This window comes from Tachypleus tridentatus, chromosome 12 (assembly GCF_004210375.1).
Source record: "Tachypleus tridentatus isolate NWPU-2018 chromosome 12, ASM421037v1, whole genome shotgun sequence".
Classification (NCBI taxonomy): Eukaryota; Metazoa; Arthropoda; class Merostomata; order Xiphosura; family Limulidae; genus Tachypleus; species Tachypleus tridentatus.
In genome coordinates, this window is record NC_134836.1 from 97,478,601 (window position 1) to 97,500,337 (window position 21,737).

The following is a 21,737-nucleotide window of genomic DNA, read 5'->3' on the forward strand; positions in this document are numbered from 1 at the left end:
GTAGTACAAGTAGTCAACCGTATACACTTCAATGTTAACTGAAACTGTCCTGGCTGTTGTTGATAAAACTGCAAACTGACGCCTCAAATCTTTAACTGAAATTAAACAAACTTCTTTACCTTAATCAACTGATAAGGTTTTACAGCTTGTCTGTTCACACACTAGCTCGCTTTCTTACACAAATTAATATAATCTTAATGAATAAATAAAAGTATATGTGATTTAAAAAGAGAAACGAATATGTGTGTATGTATCCAAAACAGAAATTATATCATAATACCCTACTAAACGTAGCTAACACAAAATTTTGTACAACAACGTCCTTGTTCAGAGATGGGCCCGGCATGGCTAAGTGTGTTAAGGTGTTCGACCCGTAATCCTAGGGGCACGGGTTCAAATCCTAGTCGTACCAAACATGCTCGCCCTTTCAGCCGTGGGGGCATTACAATGTTATGGTCAATCCCACTATTCGGTGTAAAAGAGTAGCCCAAGAGTTGGCGGTGGGTGGTGATGATTAGCTGCCTTCCCTCTTGTCTTACACAGCTAAATTAGGGACGGCTAGCGTAGATAGCCCTCGTGTAGCTTTGTGCGAAATTCAAAACAAACATTGTTCAGGGATAATTAATTTAGTGAAGACTGAGGAATAAAACATTCAGTTTTGTCTGAAAAGAGTAAAGATAGGTCAATTGCGAAAATAACATGTTTCTAGATCAGCAGTTTGAATGAATCAATAAACGTAATTTCTCCTAACAAAGATTAAGTCACCAATTTCTGCACATGATGTTGCCAAAATACAAAGTATTTCTTCACAATGAACAACAATAGAGACAGTGGGTTCAAAAGGCTTCTAATTTTTTGTAATATAGATTGTCTTAGCAATTTAGGTGGCATATCATACACAAATGTTTCAGTTAAATACCAAACAAAACACATTCCTCAATATTTTAAATAAAACACGACGCATGTTTCTCTTTAATATGGTATAAGCTAATCACTACTGTAATTCCTAAATGTACATTCTTGTATATATGTAATATCGAAGCAAGTTTTATTCGTTTGAGAAACGTTTGCTCCTGTAGACACAAACTTTACCATATATAATGTATGTACTAACATACTTAGATAGGCCACATATTAACTGAAGTATACTTATTATGCATAAATACACCATTCAGCATTCTATAGCACACATATAACGTTCACGAACTGCCTTACAAGTTAGAACAATATCGACTAAAGAATACCAAAGGATTACTAAAGGTAATCACAGAGAGAAATTATGAGAAATGGCTCTTCTGATGGATGGCTGCACAGTTACTTTTACCATCATAACACAGCAGCTGGACCAAACTTCTATGTTTTCTCACAAATAATTTCACATAAATCGTGAAAACTTACTTACATGCATAAAATCTAGAGAAATTTATATGCGTTTCACATGAGCTATAGCATCCATGTCATGCTATTTTAGAGCATAACTTTAAGAAAAAAACTGATACAGACCAACCAGAATATCAGTTAAAACCTCACACATTACAAAATCTCATCACGCTTCCAACAAAACTCAACCTTAGCGCTCATAAACAAGAAAAAAATTACTTTAAGTATATTGCTTTGTCAGAGCTCCTACTATCAATAAATGTACAGAAAGCCATTAATCCTAGACCCCTACGATCTAATCTTAAACTCAACATGGCCATTTGGTTAGGGAAATCGATTCGCAGTTTGAGAGTCGTGGGATCAAATCTTCGTCACACCAGACATGTTCGCTCTTTCAGCTGTGGGGGCGTTTAAAAGCTACGGTAAATCCCACTATTCGTTGGTAAAAGAGTAGTCCAACAGTTGGCGTCGAATGGTGATGATTAGTTGTCTTCCCTATAGCCTTACACTGCTAAATTAGGGACGGTCGGCGCAGATAGTCTTCGAATAATTTTGCCCGAAATTTAAAAACAAATAAACAATGATTGAACTAGTTGCTGGAAAAACTGGAGCTGAAGCAGTAGCAATAGGAAAAACACATATTGCGTCAACAGAGACCAATCGGATAATCTCAGCATATGTTGGTGTTGATATGGTGATACGAGGAGACTAAAGAAGCTATTGAAAGATATTCGAAATCCAAAATAGTAATTACAGAAGCAGAAGCATCTTGATGTTTGAACCAGGATGTATGTAAGGCTTAGCGCGGTGATGACTTAAAGGAAGCCCTGTCATCTAGGTGCTCCCCTAAGACCTGACGTTCCACAATAGAGGGAAGTGTAGAGTACAATATTAAAATCCAAACCTTACAAAGTAATTTAAGAGTAAAAAAAACCAAAACTTTAAAAACTAACTCACCAAGAACGAACTGACGTCACATGGCAATAATAATCTACAGAGCTTGTTACGTCACGATATCGAAGAAAGATCTATAAGATAGTTACTGGTTTGTAGTTAGTAATAATTATATAATTAATGTATTCTTTATTTCGTTGCATTTAAGCAAATACGCAAAAAATTGTTTTATGCCTAAAGAGAGGAATCTATACTTGAATCATTTGGTGGCCGAAATTATTCATCATATGATTTCATACATTTTAGTGTACTTAAGACACTGACTTGCTCATTATTGTAATTTCAAATATAAAATAAACGTTTTTTTTTTAAATAACTGATGAAAGTGAAACTAAAAGTTGATACGCCGCCTGGTGTAATTTTTCATTATTACTTTTTATTTTGTAAATTCCTGCTATTGTGCCTTCTTTTTACTGTTGATTGTCAACGGTTTATAACTTCATCAAAACGAAGCATCCAGCCACACTTTCAATCAACATGTTAGCTCCTCCGCAAGGTCCCCCGCTAGTACAGCGTTAAGTCTATTGATTTACAACGCTAAAATGAGGGATTCGATTCCACTCGGTGGACTCAGCAGATAGCCCAGTGTGGCTTTGCTTTGTTTGTTTGTTTGTTTTGGAATTTCGCACAAAGCTACTCGAGGGCTATCTGTGCTAGCCGTCCCTAATTTAGCAGTGTAAGACTACAGGGAAGGCAGCTAGTCATCACCACCCACCACCAACTCTTGGGCTTCTCTTTTACCAACTAAAAGTGGGATTGACCGTCACATTATAACGCCCCCACGGCTGGGAGGGAGAGCATGTTTGGGCGTGACTCGGGCGCGAACCCGCGACCCTCAGCTTACGAAGTGCACGCCTTAACGCGCTAGGCCATGCCAGGCCCGTGGCTTTGCTGTAAGAAAACACACACACACATACACCTCGCAAAATGCAAGTGCGAACGAGAAGTCATGCTGTACTATTCAGAGATCTGGTCTTCTGCGCCTTTAGCTGCTCATAATGATCAACAAAAGTCATGGTTAATGGACTTTAGAAAACAAGTTAAGAGAAATGAAGCCAACACTGACACTCTAGGGTTTTTGTGAAACTCTCCCACTGTGTAGAATAGTTTTAGAATAATTGTCTGTCACCAGGACATCGCACAAAAAAAACGAACGATAGTTAAACGTCAGAAGAAAGGTTTGAAGACCTAGACATTCATCTTTATTTCATTAGAGTGGATCGTTAGGACCCTTTTGGAAGTTTTACTAAAGTATCATAAATCAGTCATGTGTAATCACACACACGCATATATATATATATATATACACATTTATTTATTTGTAAACATGGGTACCTTAGCTATTCAACATGTAGTATCTCATTGTGTTATATACATAAAATGCTTTATTTATATCAAGGTCATCCCATAAGTAATGTCCAAAAATTTAATACAGAAAGTGCATCATCATTTCTGTCTTTGTAAAAGGCTGTAATGACTAAAATGTGTTGTAGGACGTGTATAAAAAATGTTCAGATAAATAAAAGAAACTAACCCAGCTCCACTTTTTCAGGTATTTAATCAAATAAACCCTTATGAAGACGTGTCTGAGGAGCACATTAGGCATATATAATGCTTTAAAAGTTTTAAAAGGCAATAGTGCAGCATAAACTACACGAAACATTCAAGGTATTTATGGTGCAGTGTCTTTGAACGAAAGAAAATGTCGAAGGTGGTTTCAAAAGTTCAAGTCAGGTGACTACAGCTTAAGTGATGCGCCATGTTCAGGTCGTCCTGTTGAGTTTAATGATGACTTGCTGTTGGCTACACTTGATAAAGATTGTGAGGTAACAGTTGAAGAACTAGCACAGAAGCTTAATTCAACCCATTCAGCAGTTCACCGTCATCTGCAACAGCTTGGAAAGGTGTCAAAACTTGGAAAATGGGTCCCCCATGATTTGGCAAAAGCTAACCTCTGAGCAAGAATGAACATTTGCACTTCTCTACACACTCGTGAATGTAAGTCACCTTTTTTGGACAGGTTGATAACTGGAGATGAAAAAATAGATATTTTATAAAAATGTAAAGTGACGCAGACGATGGCTCAGTGCAGATAAACTGGCTAAAGAACAGCCCAAAATGGACCTCCACCCTAGGAAAGTCTTGCTAAGCATTTGGCAGGATATTGTTGGTGTGATCCACTTTGAGTTGCTGCCACTCAATGTAACGATAACATCATACTTCTATTGTCAACAGTTAGAATGCTTGAATGGTGCACTGAGAGAAAAGAGGCCTGCTTTGATCCATCGTAAAGGTGTTTTGTTATACCAGGATAATGCACGGCTCCATACAGCAAGAATCACATCTGCAATAATTGAAGAGCTGGACTGGGAACAATTTCCACATCCTCCTTATTCTCTAAACCTTGCCCCATCTGATTATAATCTATTCCGAAGTTTGCAGAACAATCTTGATGGAAATGAGTTTGGAACACATGAAGATGTCAAAATTACACTCTCTACATTATTTTCCTCCAAACCCCAAGAATTTTATAGAAGTGGCATTCAGAAGCTTGTGAATCATTGGCAGGAAGTAATTAATAATAATGTAACATATATTACTGATCAAATAACATTAAAAGCTTTTGAAATCATTTCTCTTTTTCTAAACCTGAAATCAAACATTACTTAAGGGATGGATGACCTGATAAATATTTTCTAAAGTAATTTACTACCTTATAGTTAAAAGAACCTCACGAACAGATTTAAATAATTAAAAACTAAATTTTATTTCAATTATTCTATTGATCTACTCATCAATTGTTTTTTAACTTGATATAATATGTATGTATGTATATATGGAAAACACTTTTTATGTAAGCATTGATCATTTTGTACCATTGAACACATTTGTTATTTCTCTTGCAAGTCCTACAAGCGCTTGTTATCATGCTTCAGATGCTTTAAATATATGGTTTCATTTAATGAATCTTGTGGTAACAGTATTTACTGGCGTGGCGCGAAGACAGTGTTCACGATATTTAAATTCTCGATTTTGGTAACACTGACATTTATAACAGACGTTATTGTAAAAAATACGGTTGTCGAATTAGTAATACGTAACACACTGACTCGTAATCTGAGGGTCGCGGGTTCGACTCCCCGTCACACCAAACATGCTCGCCCTTTCAGCGTTATAAGTTATGGTCAGTCCAACTATTCGTTGGTAAAAGAATAGCCCAAGAGTTAGCGGTGGGTGGTTATAACTAGCTGCCTTTCCTCTAGTTTTACACTGCAAAATTAAGGACGGCTAACGCAGATAACCCTCGTGTAGCTTTGCGCGAAATTCGAAACAAACCAACCCAAATCACTGAATAATATTATCTTATCTCTGTAAAAGAGTCAACTATATTCCGCTTTAAACGACATTACATACAAATTTACTCTATACGTGAAAAGTATCAGATTTAAAGGAAGGAGAATATTTAATTACACTATACAATATTACACTATACAATATTACACTATACAATATTACATTACAATACTACTTTAACAACACAAACTAATACCTTCTTTCAGTTTGTTTAGAAACAGTAAACATTCATCCTGTTTGCTATCCTGCATCTTGCGACAGAAGTCATGCCGGAATACGGACCAGTTAGAAATGTATCTTAAGACGACTGATACTTTATTTTAATACCTACACCAGCAGTCTTAAGATACATTTTTACTTCAAGTGGGTTTCTCGTCATCACGGACGAACCAGTTAACTTACTCTATAACAAGACAGGTGTTATTTCAGAAGATGAAAACTACCTTCAATGTTCTCCTACTTACGAGTTATTTGGACACCTGGCTGACACGTGCACTGCGACAACTCAAAAGAATGAATACATGATATAAGAGACATTCAATTCAAACTAATTTTTTTTTGTATTAAATTTTGAAAACTAACTGATCGAGGAGACAAACTGTTACCATTGTCTGTATAATAATAAAGAAGAACTAAAATATGATTTTTGTTTTCTGGTGTACTCTCAAACACAATGGTATAAGTCCTAAGCAAAAATTTAAATTTATTAACATGTTTATATGATTATATATAATCTCTAAATACTGAAGCATAAACTGGAATGACTACTTTCATCGAAAAGGATCCTTTAGCCGTCTAGAGGGGTAATTTCTTCTAACCACTCGTACTAGTTTACTATAGTGTGTCGTTCGTCAGTCACCCAGTAGATACCAAAATGGCGTCACAAAAGAAAATCTTAACGTTTCAATTTGTACTTTTGTGACATCATTAAAACGTGAGCATGTTATGAATCACGAGATGACTTTTTTTTTACTCTGTAGGATATAACATAGTAAATCATATGAACTTCGAAAGCAAGAAATAAAAATATTTGTTACTATTAATTTATGTTTTATTTATCCTTGAAACAGAAAATTTTGAGAAATCCTGTTGAAGTGCACCTGGTGTATAGATAATTCATGAGCTGAATGAATAAATCTAGCTCAATCCATTCTTTACTGGTGCTGTTTATGAGTATTTGAAGCCAAATATTTATTAAACTGTGTGTGTGAAAGAGAAATTATTTTTTCGTTTTTTTTTAATTTCATGCCAAGCTACACGAGAGCTATCTGCGCTAGTCGTCCCTAATTTAGCAGTGTAATACTAGAAGGAAGGCAGCTAGTCATCATCACCCACCGCCAACTACTAAGCTATTCTTTTAAAAACGAATAGTGGGATTGAAAGTCACATTATAGCATCCCAACAGCTGAAACGGTGGGCATGTTTGGTGTGACAGGGATTCGAACCCGCGACTCTCAGATTACGAGTGAAGCGCCCTAAACACCTGGCCATGCCGGTGCCCGACTGAAAAGTTGTTGTTTTAAAACTTGATGACCTTGCTCTTAACGTTTCTGCACGCTACACTCTTCAACTTGTAGACAGCATTCATGCACATGGTTGTTATTGGCGCTGTAAGAAACTATTGGCCAGAAGCACAACAATTGCCATAAGTACTAAAAATATTAACATTATTTACTGAATACGTATGTAGATTACTTCCAATAAATTAATCTGAATTTTAAAATTATCAGGGATAACATTATTATTAAAACAAATTAAGATATAATGGACAAATGATATTATCACAACATAACTGTTATAACAAGTTTTAAAAACCTTGAATGTTTTGAACTATAGAAAACCGCTCAAACTTTGTTTCCCAACAAACGAAAGTTTGTGTACAGTAACTAAAAATAATTTATGACTTGCTCGTGCAGATATTATACCTAAGAAATGTCTTCCATATCTTGGTCAGCAAATTACAGGTTTTATGGAAGTAAATAAATTATGTTTCACTTCTGTCGCTGCTTCTACATTAATCTGCCCTAATCAAGGTAACCTTCAGGTAAGGAACAAAAAAGCAAAGAAAATTAATGGTTCAGGTTATGAACTTTATCGAGCAAATGGAGTTTGTTCTTTCATCCGTATAGATCTTTCGTTTTTTCCTATTTTTCTAGATGTTATTTAAAATCTTTGACAGCCTACAAGTGTTATTTAAACAAGAAGCATAAATGTAAAGAAAACAGGTTTATTTGACATTTGTATCGTAATTTTATGGCCTTTAAACTAAAGATCATTTTAGTAGATACTTCGAAGACATTACAATTTTAGAAAAAATTTATTAGGTAACGTTTTTAGAAGAACTGATCTCTTATTTTAATCCGTGTGGTCAAAGTTGCGAATTGTGTGAATGCATAAATTCGTCGCCCCCAGTGGCTCAGCGGTATGTCTGTAAACTTACAATGCTAAAAACCGGGTTTCGATACCCGTGGTGGGCAGAGCACAGATAGTCCATTGTGTAGCTTTGTGCTTAATTCAAAACAACAGCATAAATTCGTATCCAAATCTTTTAATGCCGATATGCGTTATATAAGGTGGCCTTAAAAAAACTTTAATGTAATGATAAAAATGTGAAAAAGTCTAATTTAGTACTGTTACGTCTTTTAATTTGTCCTTGATAATTTAATATCCATATAAATTAATAGCATATGCACTAAGATGCATATTTCCTGGTACTCGTAATCCGAGGGTCGCAGGTTCAAATCCCTGTCACACCAAACATGCTCGCTCTTTCAGCCGTGAGAGCGTTATAATTTGACAGTAAGCTTGTAAACGGCGTGAGGCTAGCCATCAAGCAAAGTGTAACAACATCAATATAGAATTCGCTCATCGTGAACCGACAATAAAATATTCACTTTTTAGACCAAACAGATTTGGTTTGAATTTCGCGCAAAGCTACACAAGAGCTATCTGCGCTATCCGTCCCTAATTAAGCAGTGTAACACTAAAGGGAAGGCAGCTAGTCATCACCACCCGCCGCCAACTCGTGGGCTACTCTTTTACCAAACAGTAGGATTGATCGTCACATTATAACGCCCCAACGGCTGTTTGGTGCGACGGGGATGCGACCCTCAGATTACGAGTCGCACGCCTTAACATACCTGGCTATGCCGGAACCGTTATTGTTTCAAGAAATGATATCATTAATAACAATAAGAAATATACAGCTCAAATTCTGGAGTTGCGTAGACTGAACAATCAAGGACATACACTTTGTCTTTTTTTTCTTCACTAAATAAAGATGGAATATGACCTTCTACCCATCCTTCTTCTTTAAAGCCCATAAGTTTAATAACTAGAATAATCTTACCTTTCCACACAAGGGCGTAAATGTTGAGCGGATTGTTTTGTTTGTTTTTATTATGAAATATAAAAGCTATTTATTTAAGTTATTCGCAATGAAGTTTAGTACATAAAAGCAGAAGGTATTACCAAACGGTTGATCGATTAAAACGGTACCGTATTATCCAGCGGAATATTATTTTGTGTCAATGCATTTGCTGCTGTTGTCTCTGTATCCTCTGTTTTCTTGTTAAGCACGAATCTATGCAGTGAACTTTTTCTACGTCCGCCAAGTATCGAAGCCTCCTAGTTTTTAGTGTAATAAGCCTCCATACTTACCACTACACAGCAGCTGGGCTTTCAATATCTGCAGTTACTATCCACCCAAAAACAGGCAAAACATAAAAAACAAAAATATCTCTTTTTATATATATACAGGGTGTTCGGAAAGTCACTGTGCACTTATATATTTATTAACAGACATGTTTCAATATAGAATACAGGAGGTAAATACGAATGACAATTATAAACAATGTTCAAAGTGACCGTCGTTGGCATCAATAAAGGGTTGGATCCTTCTTATTTTGTTTCTAAACACCGCTATTAGTTGCTGGCTTGAAATAGACTGAATGTACGCTGTTAAAATATGATTACAAAACTGCACAGTGACTTTCCGAACACCCTGAATATCTGAAATGTTGTTTTCAAATTGTGTTAATTTTGAAATAAGCAATGGACAAATTAAGAGGAATGTGGGGAAGGGGGGAACATTTGAAGTTAATGTACTTTTTATCACAAATTTTAGGCTTGATAATTTCAATGCTTTGTCAACTTTAGCGTTTAATTTTTAAATTACGAAGTACTTATACTGTGTACATATATAGACATTTTATGAATTTTTTTTATCTCTAATCATACAAGCCAACGAGCCTCGTTAGTAAATTAAAGACATCTTGAGCAGTGACTTATGGAAGACAAAAAGAGTGACATGGCATGTTTCTTTTATGTACGTCTGGTTCCGAATCCATAATGGGCATATTTAGAAAGATGTGGAAAAAAGCACCTGTAGTTATTGTGCTTTTGCATCACATATTTTAAACTATATAGCCACTTAAGTTTCAACAACATATATGTTTAGCACCAAAATGAATTTTTTATTATATATAAGGTTATATTCATTGTACTCAATCCTAATTTTCCTTGAAAATATGCCCAGCCGACATGAAGAAGTTTGAATTTGTGCGTGAAGGTCTCTTTGGCAGTTACGTTCAGCACACTGGGAGTGCGAAAGAGATATTATTACATTTTATTTCAAAACACGTACAGGGCCACTAAAGAAAAAAAAAGATTTGTTAAAAATTATTATTGTTCTGCATTGAATGTCACAATAATAATTACTCTTATTCTTATATACCTTATTGTTCAAACACTCTATGCATTATTACTGCACTTATTTTTAAACTGTTTTTTTCCTTAACAACCGACAACATGCATCGCTATGTTACATACACGTGAGTGCTTACTGTTCCTGGTGATTGGCCGATGAATCAGGTGCGTCCATTTTTATTGGTTGACATCTCGCTATTACGTAACGATATGTGCATTTACACCAGTGTATCGCATCAGTTGATCAATCGACGGCAGAAACTGTTAGAAGTCTAAACTTAATAAGATTATAAGAGATACTTCAACTTAATACATATTGATATTCTTATAACTTAATTAATACTAGCTTATCGAAACTCACTTTAGTGAAAATAATAATAATTTAGTTGCAAGATAAGAAAAAATGTCGTAAAAGTGTTTATCATAAAATTAAAAAAAAAGGTTTTATTTTATCCTTCACAGGTATATTTCAAAAGTCATGGGAAAAAATCAAAATAGATCTCCTATACAATCGTTCCCCACGTCTACATCGGAGAGAAATGCTTATGCCATATCTACAAGTATTCAACACCCATCTCTCAGTATAAGAAATCCAGAAGAGCTTTACAGAGATGGGGTAAGTTCAGATTATATCTTACTCTGATAACCAAAAAATAACAATAGACCAAATTAATACATCTTCGACCGGTTATAAAACGTTACATAAAGCTAATACATGTTTGGGAACTCGAAATATTTCTTTAACTGCACTTTTATCTAGTTTTTTTAACTGTGCATTTTTCTTGGTATCATAAATATACATAATGCGGTATGAAGTTACGAAGCTTATATTTCGGTCACAATCACAAGACGGCATTACACAGTTTATTGCTGTACTATTAAAAACAGAGCACTATATTTTTTTCTTATTCTATAGAAGTAGCATGAACGACGTGACAAAAGTAATACAACAAACGAGACATAACCTTGCCATTGTAAAGGGAGCAAACACCCAACGAATCATGACCTTGATTGTTTATAAAACAAATGCGTTTCGCTTTTACATTCTAAAGGTAAAAGAAAATGAAAAACGTATATCTACAGAACCTTGCTTCTGTGAAGAGCGGCTGAGCTTGCACAAAGGCTTACATGTATGTAAAACTAATTGGATATATTGCTAAAAGTGACAAGGACATTGCTTGTAACTCGTGTCATCACTTTTTGGAAATTCAAGATCTGTAATTCAGCCAATTAAAGTAATTTTGTTTAAGACGAAAACCCAACAGCGAGGTCATTCTAATTACCTAGAATAGATTACTCATAAATAATTTTGTTTTATAGCTCCGAAAATACTTGGTAAAAGCATTTATAGGAGTATTAATTACAAGCTGAAAACTACCATAAAAGTTTATATAGGATAATTTTATAAAAAATTATGTTTTGCCACTTAAGTTTTGTTAATATTTAAAGCAACGAATAATGATGAAACTACAATATTAACAGAGAATTAATAAGTGTAGGAAAATGAGTTTCATTCTTAATAATTAAATATTTATGTAAACGCAAACTATAAGCTGTGGACCTTTGTATTTTATATATATATATATTTCATGGCCAAGTGGTTAAGGCGCCCTACTCTTAATCTGACGGTCGCGAATTCGATTCCCCGTTGCACCGAACATGCTCGTTTTTTCAGCCGTGGGGACATTATTATGTTACGATCAATTCCACTATTCGTTGGTAAAAGAGTAGCCCAACAGTTGGCGGTTGACGACAATGACTAGCTGCCTTCCTTCTAGTCTTACACTGCTAAATTAGGTACGGCTAGCGCAGATTGCCCTCGTGTAGCTCTGCGCGAAATTCAAAAAACAAAGATCACATATTTACTTGATCGGAGAGCATTACTTTGTGATAAAAAAATTCACGTGATGAAAATGAAACCATCGCAACAGAATCCATAAATATATCTACAAAAGAACTAAAATTTGAAAATATTTTCCATCGATTCTTTTTCTTTTTTTCATCCTACTCGCGGTGTATTGAAGAAAGTGACAAAAAATCAGAAAACTTGTCCAGTATGCTTTAAAATATTACATATCAGTAAACTATTTTAGAAGAACTTGTGATTTTGTACATATGTTTATATAAACTTAAACAAAATAAAATATCGATTTGAATGTATGAGAAATTGACTGACCTTGAAATTTACTGAAGTGTATCTAAGATATACGGTTATATTTGAGGACAACGCAGAGGTCTTAAGCTTCGCTTCGCTGAGTACGTCAATATTCATGCTAGTTACCCACAAATACTGATGTACAAGGCAATTGAATTTTCATGTTTAATTAATGAGAAAAAAAACGTCATCACTACATTTTAATAAAACAAACAAAACAAAGCATCTTTGTCTTCACTAATTCTATTATGAAATTTCTATTTAATAGAAATATTTCTGTTTCTTTATTACATCTTTATTTATTACTACCTGACGATAAGTTGCCAATTGAAAGGTCCAAGATTCGAGCTGCAAAACGCCATCGATTATGCTCGATATTGTTAAGAATAATCAACGAAGGGTGCTGCTGATTGGCTGCCTTCCTTCTGTTCAAAAGTTCTTAAATTAGGGATGCTGGCTGTGCCTGAAGTTTGGGGTATCTGATCTTGTCATTAAGCACAAGTGTTGCAAAATGTTTCGTTCAAAATGTAAATACTAAGTAGCTTAACAAAACAATCACTCGTGTTGCAGATACTCAGACTGGATGGCAAAATATTGTCTCACACTTCTACTGACTAAACGTATCATAAATATATAAGCTAACTTTCAAATTTCGTATGAATACGAGTTCATTTTTTACAACTAGTTAACTTTGTTATGTAAGGTGCTTAAGTATTGAACAACCTAGTTATATAAACCGTTCGAAGGTAGACGTTCGTATTTATATATAATGCGTATGCAGTGATTTGAACAATCGATTAGCAATACACGAAGCAGTTTTCAAGCTGTCCATTTGGCACAGGTTACCAGGCGAAAGTGTATTAAAGTAAAATCGATGTATTTAAAAGCAGATACACAAAAGAAACACGTACATAAAAATATAATATTAACAAAGTTTTTTCGTACAATTTGTTCAGTTTTGGAATTACTTCAAAGCAAAGTTTAATCTCTATTTTGAATTTCTTTCTCTCCCAGATTAGCCATTTTATCTATATACTAGTAAAAAAAAAAAAAAAACTCTTCAAAAATGATGGGAAACCACTGTTGAATGATTAACGAAAATTATAGAATTTACCTGAAACGAACTTGTTTATACTTTCAAAATGAACCTACTTTTCATTTATTTTATCAGTCTCGAACTCGAAGTAATTGTCTAATAACCACATACTTAATAAAAACTATGCTGCAAAATCAGACGTTATCGTAAAGAAAAGTACGTGTACATCCTTGAATAGCAGCTCTCTGGAGTCTTTTCATATAGTAGGTGTAAAAAAACTTAGTACGCACATTTCAACACAAATTTTCAACTCTTTCGACTGTACAAAGAATAAAAGATATTTGGTGGTAATAAATACTTATTTCTTTATGTTTTAAGACTAAGAAGGTGACACGTGTGTTAAAAAACAAAAGATTATTTATTAATTAACATTTATTTACCAATTTAAAAATTATTAAGCACTGACTATAACTTTGTAGTCTAATTTAAGCATTAGGCGTAACACGCGTGCTTAACGCAAGGCTTGGCAGAAATTTTACTTGGTAAAACTAATTTTACTGTTGGCTACAACTTCCGAATTAAACTATTTTGCTGTTATATCCCCGAAGTTATAAAAATGAAGAATAAAAATGAACATTTCAAAGAAATCAACGTGGACGTTGAGCACTGAATATAAACCTCATAATTGGCCTAAGAACAATCAGGTGATAGACGTGTTGGTAAGAGATGATGTATATTGTTCAGCATTGCTAAAACAGAAGCATATAAGGGTTCTCGACAGTGACAAAGGGAGCCTGTTATAGTTACGAAAATGTAGATACGTGATTGATCTACAAAACACTACTATTACAATATTGTGAAACTTATTACCCGTGTTGAAATATTTATTATACGCAAATATTTAATATAAAAATTAAATAAAAGTTATTCTTGTTGATGTTTAAACCAAGATATACTTAACCTGAATTATAAATTTAGATTAGTATTCCGAAACCAAAAGACTGCATAAGGCTAATTTTTCGGTCGTAATTAGAAAACGGCATTACACAGTTTTTGCCGTACTATTAAAACAGAGCACACTATAATAAATACTTTTTTCTTATTCTATAGAAGTAGCATGAACAACATGACTTCTACAAAGGTAATACTACAAATGAGACATAACCTTAGGCCCGGCATGGCCAAGCGTGTTAAGGCGTTCGACTCGTAATCCGAGGATCGCGGGTTCGAATCCTAGTCGCACCAAACATCCTCGCCCTCCCAGCCGTAGGGGCGTTATAATGTGACGGTCAATCCCACTATTCGTTGGTGAAAGAGTAGCCCAAGAGTTGGCGGTGGGTGGTGATGACTAGATGCCTTCCCTCTAGTCTTACACTGCTAAATTAGGGATGGCTAGCGCAGATAGCCCTCGAGTAGCTTTGCGCGAAATTCAGAAACAAACAAACAGACATAACATTTCCATCGTAAAGGGAGCAAACACTCAACTTTGATTGTTTATAATACAAATGCGTGTAGCTTTTACATTCTAAAGGTAAAAGAAAATGAAAAATGTATATCTACAGAACCTTGCTTCTGTGAACAGCGGCTGAGCTTGTACAAAAGCTTAAAGTCCCCCGCTTGGTACAGCGGTAAGTCTTCGGATTTACAATGCTAAAATCAGAGGTTCGATTCCCCTCGGTGACCTCCGCAGATAGCCCAATGTGGCTTTGGTATAAGAAACACACACAAACACAAAGGCTTACACGTATGTAAAACTAATTGGATACATTAATAAAAGTGGCAAGGTCATTGCCTGTAACTTTTGTCATCACTTTTCGGAAATTCAGGATTTCGATTTGTAACAGTTTTCTACTCGAGGAAAAGTTGAAATTTTTAAGTGGGTTCAATAAATTAAAAAGCTGAAACTGGTCTAAATTTGTAATAAAATGGTTAAAACAAATCAAATCAAAGGCAGTAGTGTTAACAGAAGTTTTATTAAATTTCTATTAAATTATACAAAACGAGTTTATTATGCACAAGAGATGAAAAACAATTTGATCAATATGCCTAAATTGTTCAGGATCAGGGGCCCAGGCCCCTTGTTGACCCCTTAGCTATTCATCTGATTTGTAATTCAGCCAATTTAAGTAGTTTTATTTTAAGACAAAAACTCGACAGCGAGGTCCTTTCTAATAACCTAAAATATATTACATATTAAAAACATATTGTTCAATAACTCCGAAAATATTTAGTAAAAGCAATTATAGAAATATTATTGGTAAACATAAAACTGCCATAAGACTTTCTATGGGATAACTTTATAAATAATTATATGATTTAATTTCTAAACTGAGTTCATTTCTCCATTCTTTTGATGAAACCAAACGTGGAATATTACCGATCAACAGAGAGTGCTTCGTCATTCTTGGCTTACGGGTAATACAATATGAATGGTTAAATTTTGACTCAATATATAAATCATTTTGTTATTGACCAATTGCTCTGAACTACTTAACTGGATGGGCCCGAAATGGCCAGGTGGGTTAAGGCGTTTGACTCGTAATCTGAGGGTCGCAGGTTTGAATCTCGATCGCACCAAACATGCTCGCCCTTTCAGCCTTGGGGGCGTTATAATATTACGGTCAATCCTACTATTCGTTGGTAAAAGAGTAGCTCAAGAGTTGATGTGGGGGGTGATGACTAGCTGCCTTCCTTCTAGTCTTACACTGCTAAATTTGGGACGGCTAGCGCAGATAGCCCTCGAGTAGCTTTGCGCGAAATTCCAAAACAAACAAACCTTAACTGGACGTTCATATTAATCATTTCAGTATATTTTTAGGTGGACAACCCGTCATACTACAACTCGGAAATTGAACTGACCATTTCTTCATACATACATACAAGTTCCTTGAAACATTTCGACGATCATAACATTCCTGCATATGCTACATTAAAGAAATGCACCTTCCTCAAGTTCTGGAAACTGTTCTTTGCTCTTTTCATCGTTTTGGTCATCCTTATGTTTGGTATTGCAATGACTATTTACATAACTGGTAAGTTCCCCTTTTATTTCTTACTTGAAACTTACCTAAAAAATCTATTTTATTTTTTCCAGTAAACAAGATGAGGGCATTCTTATAAATCACCTTGACGTAACTTAGTAATAATACAAAAACAGGTAGATGATTTTTCTGTTATATAATAGATGTTTTGTTGTGCATTTTCAAATAAAGTAAGCGTTATTGGTTAAAGTACGAAGCGTCTAATTTTCAAAATGATGCACAGTTCAAGTGCAAGTATTAGAAATTGTAACAAACTGTAGAAATTCAAAATCGTAACAAACTACACTGGCTTCTACTGTTTCTAAATGCTAATTATTTCTACTTTCTTTTTAAAATTAATGATTTTTCCGCATCTTTTTATCCTAAATTGTCCATGATTAAAACAATAATCATCTTATTACACTTGTTATTAGTAATATATGAATATAGATTTTCTTTGTTATTTCTAGTCAAAACCTTATAGTTTATAAAAATATCTAGATCAGTAACATTTGACAAAGTGTCGAGAGTTATAGCAATGTTAGAGTTGTTGGCTTTTTCTCAGTATTTTAGAAAAAAGTAATTACATTGAAACATAACAGTGCTAGATGTTAAACATCTTTATTCTACAGTTGCAGCTTGGCATGGCCAGGTGGTTAAGGTGCTCGATTCGCGTAACCTGAGGGTCGTGGTTTCGAATCTTCGTCACGCTAAACATGCTCTCCCTTTCATACGTGAGAGCTTTATGTTGTGACGGTAAAAATCCCACTATTCGTTGGTAAAAAGTAATCCAAGAGTTGTCGGTGGGTGATGATAACTAGCTGCCTTCCCTTTAGTATTACTCTGCTAATGCAAATAGTCCTCGTGTAGCTTTGCGCGAAAGGTAAAAAAAAAAAACAAAACACCCCAGTTGGGTAAATACGGTAAGAAAGAGATTAAATTATATTCTAATTAACTAGTTTGAGGTTTACCAGCCTTTATAGTAATTACGTCTAAATGAATATTTCAGCTTAACTGTTTAGAAGACGTTTTAGACACTGGTTGAACAGTTTTATTTGTCCACAAGAAGCTCATCAGTGGCCGAATACCTCTTGGTTGCTCGATCCAAGGGCTATTAACGATAAAAATTAGGTTTTAGGACCTGCGGTGACAGAATATAGATATCCCAATGTGTAGCCTTGTACTTAACAAACAATAAACAGTTGATAAATAAAGTGATAGTACTGCTTTCCAGTATCTCACCTTGAAGCTTATGATTTGTTATCGAGTTTCAAACGTTTATAACGGAAGAAAATATTGCAAGATCGAAATTCTTGACTTTAACATGATCTAGAGACGAACAATATGCGCCACGTCTACTTGCATGTTAACAGAATAATGAACAGCCAACAATCTTGTTTCTCAATGCAATGTGAAAGGGGAGGTATCATTCTGCTCTTCATCGTACTGACGAACGCATCAGATCCAAGACAAACGCATGATCCAAGATCTCGTTCTAATCTTGATAAATCCTTGATATTTCACTTAAGCTGGAGTGACCAAATATGCTCCAGAAGGTTTGTATCTGTTTATTCAAGCCTAAATGTTCAGATATCTTTCTATGTATTACGATACGATGCATAAACTGAAGGTTTCCAACAGCTGTACGTCGAGCTTACAGAAGATTCAATGCGTTACATTAAAACGATTTTGAATATTTGAATTAGGAAGTCACGTGACCACCATATTTGATGTAAAGTCTCGGTGAAACGGTACGTGGCAAAGGTACCTTATGCCTTGTTTAGATTCCCTAGGTAATGTGTTGCCACCAACAATTAATCGCTTTTAAGAAGGTATATGACAGTGTTTTCTGACGCCAAATACTCGTACACCATGATGATAAAGATGTGTTCTGATTGGAGGTCTAGAACTTCCAAGGTGAGTATATATACCTAATACTTGTTCACAACTAAAATAGACTAACTTGGGGCATAAAATAATCCAGAAAGAGACCTGCTACAAGCGGTACCCCAGCCTCGGTGGTAAAATGAGGCATCTTATAGCCTATGAGAATCCACGAAGAAAATGGTCATTCGTCAAAAGCCGACCATCTGTCCACAAGTTGTGCCAACAACGTTTGATTTCAATAATCTCACACCTCAAGCTAGCTGGAGAATGAAACAAGTATTCAGTCTATTCTATAGGAAACTTTACTGGTCGAATCGCTAGATAAAGTGCCTATGAATTTCTGATGGATCAGGCTATTGAAACAGGTGTTAGGCTGTCCAAAAATAAACGTAGAAATTCTCACGATGACATTTATAAGCTGAATATTGAGTAGCCTGTCATTGGTTGGTTGGTTTATCCAACGTTTATCGTCTACAAGGTGTCTTAATTGTCTGCTGTTTCAACTCCACTCAGAGTAAGTTTCGCAAACCCCAAAGCAGCATGAACAAGAATTACTTTCGCTTGATTTTTGCTCTACGACTTCAAAGTTGGGCAAAAACATACACACACATACACATACATACATAAATACATACAGATAGATAGATAGATATCTAAGTATTTACTGTCCTGAGTAATAAGTTGACCGACTGACAAAGTAATCATGCTTTATAAATTGGCATTTCGAGTGTAAACAATGTTTATTTATTTTTGTCTAGTAGCGTTTGTTTAGATACCAATAAATTACTGAACTTCGTGTGCAACTTTTAAACTGTTCAATAAGCTTGAACTTTGCAGTATTTTAGCTTTTACGTTATCAAATACTTAATTATTTTAAGAGTTCCCCTATTGGTACATCGGTTAGTGTACAAACTTACATTGCTGAAATACAGGGTTCGATTCACCGCGGTTAGCACAGCAGATAGCCCAATGTGGCTTTGCTCTAGCACAAACAAAGAAATAGTTATCGAAGAGCATGTTTGTAGCAACATTTTTCACTGTAAAGTGACAAAATCATTAAATTAAAAAATATGAAGGAGTTTTCTTTAAAGTTTATCAACTATTCGATAGTATTAAGTTGTGACTATGACAGAATTGTTTTAATCTCAATTATCAAGTATTACTTGACTGCTCTTGCTGTCCAATTATCCATATACCTAAGTTTCATATATTTTTAGATTTGTTAACAATTTATTGATTATCGTGTTCTTTTATAATGGCCGGTTAATTCGGATTATAGACCCGCCAATTGTAATAAACGATTCACACAAATTCAACGTCCTAATACTGAATGTAGACCCGACATGCTTCATAAACTATTACAAGTCAAAATTAAGATAACTACTGTTTTAGACATCAGTAACTATTGTCATAGAATAAAATGATTAGCTCAACGTTTAGGCCCCGCATGGTCAGGTGGTTAAGGCGCTCGACTCGTAATCCGAGGGTTGCGGGTCCTAATCCCCGTCACACCAAACATGCTCGCCCTTTCCTTCGTGGGGTAGTTATAATGTTATAGTCAATCCCACTATTCGTTGGTAAATAGTAGCCCAAGAATTGGCGGTGGGTGGTGATGACTAGCTTCCTTCTCTCTAGTCTTACACTGCTAAATTAGGGACGGCTAGCGCAGATAGCCCTTGTGTAGTTTTGCGCGAAATTCAAACAAAACCGCTAGTTCCTTGTACCTATGAGTATGAATATTTCTTTTAACATATATATATAAGTCACGTTAAGCGACATCTAGGAACATCAGATAGACCTAACACATAGTTTACTAAGTGTAATAACAATTAAATGGTTCAGTATTTGTGTCATCTGTAATGTGTTATTCATACTTCAACTCATTAACTTGCATAATTGTACTAAGTGTAGTGATTGATACTCATCTCATTTACCGTGTGTGTTGTTATCTTTTACGTTGTATTTGTAAGCCTAACAATAGACATCTGGTTCGATTAGTTTATTCATAATCGTAGCATCTAGAAATGAACGACTTTGACTCGTTAAAGTATGAAAAGAAATGTGGGATAAAAACATTTTAACTGACTCTCTTAAGGTAAGAAGAGAAATAAATATTCTTATAATGTGAAAGATTCTTATTAATTGCCATCCGCGAATGTAAAGTGTACTTAATAGTAGAATGCATATTTTGTAGTTGTTGAATTTTACCGAAAGCTGCTTCTGGGTTATTTCTTGCAGTCGTTTTTAATTTTCAAATGATAGACCATAGAGAAGGCAAGAAATCAATACCACCCACCAACAACTCTTAGGCTTCTCTTTGCCAATGAATAATGGGATTGGCCATCACATTATAATGCCTACAGCTGAAAGAGCGAGCATCTTCAGCAAGGGATAGTGATCCCACGACCTGAAGATTGTGTCGAGTACCCTAACCACCAGGCCATGCTTATTTATTTAATCGTATTTAAGATCCCAAATTAAATTATTAATTTCAAAATACTATAATTTCTCTGAAAATTAGTTTAAGAAGTGATTTATAAAAGAATATCAAAGTTTACGTTTTGTGCAAACTTTTGTTTAAAACCAGAAAAAAAACGGCTTTTCACCATATTTATTTACGTATTTAATTATTCATTATCAAAGCAGTGTTACATCGCTTGTCAAAGGCTTATTATGATCTTCAGCATCAACACAGTAAACACTTATTTCGAATTTCTCCGAATTATTATTAATTTAACATCCACTCAACAGAAATACATACTTAACTTTTTTATATTTTTCATAGATGGAACTTTCTATACAAGTAGCGACATAGAGAAAGATGGTGAGTAAAATTAACATTTTAAAAATAATTTAGAGTGAAAAGAAACTTAATATTACAGGGAATTTATCAGTCTAGAAATACTGTTAGCATTGTATTATTTGGTTCTTTGTTTACTTTTGTTACTGAAAAAATAATAATTCCTGAACCTAGAAGATAAAGAAAAATCTAGGTTAGTTACAGATGTAGTACCCAGAAGAACTATATTTCTATCTCCTTCTGACTTAGACAGGTAGACTATATACTTTATCAAAAAATTAAAAAAATTCTCAGATATACGCAATTTTAAAATGCTTTGTCTTTTGCGTATGGAAAAGATAACTTGTACAGTGCAATCCAAAAGTTATTTTGCGTGCTTGATACAAATGATCAAGGTGAGTGTCTCACTTAAGCACTTTTTGATAATTCTTATGTACAATGTTG

The 21,737-nt window shown here is 34.7% G+C and overlaps 1 protein-coding gene across 5 annotated transcripts in view; it reads left to right on the forward strand.

The window, feature by feature from the left end:
• The window catches only part of LOC143234097 (enteropeptidase-like), a 56,486-nt gene that overhangs the window by 20,242 nt on the left and 14,507 nt on the right, over positions 1-21,737 (forward strand). For 3 of the 5 annotated variants that reach the window (XM_076471161.1, XM_076471160.1, XM_076471157.1), the window contains exons 1-3: positions 10,641-11,011; positions 16,405-16,618; positions 21,279-21,317. In XM_076471161.1, the coding sequence (XP_076327276.1) occupies positions 10,874-11,011; positions 16,405-16,618; positions 21,279-21,317 (391 nt within the window). In that variant the 5' untranslated portion in view covers positions 10,641-10,873. Of the gene's footprint in view, positions 1-10,640; positions 11,012-16,404; positions 16,619-21,278; positions 21,318-21,737 lie in introns of those variants that run through there. The other 2 variants (XM_076471158.1, XM_076471159.1) reach the window with 2 other exon arrangements.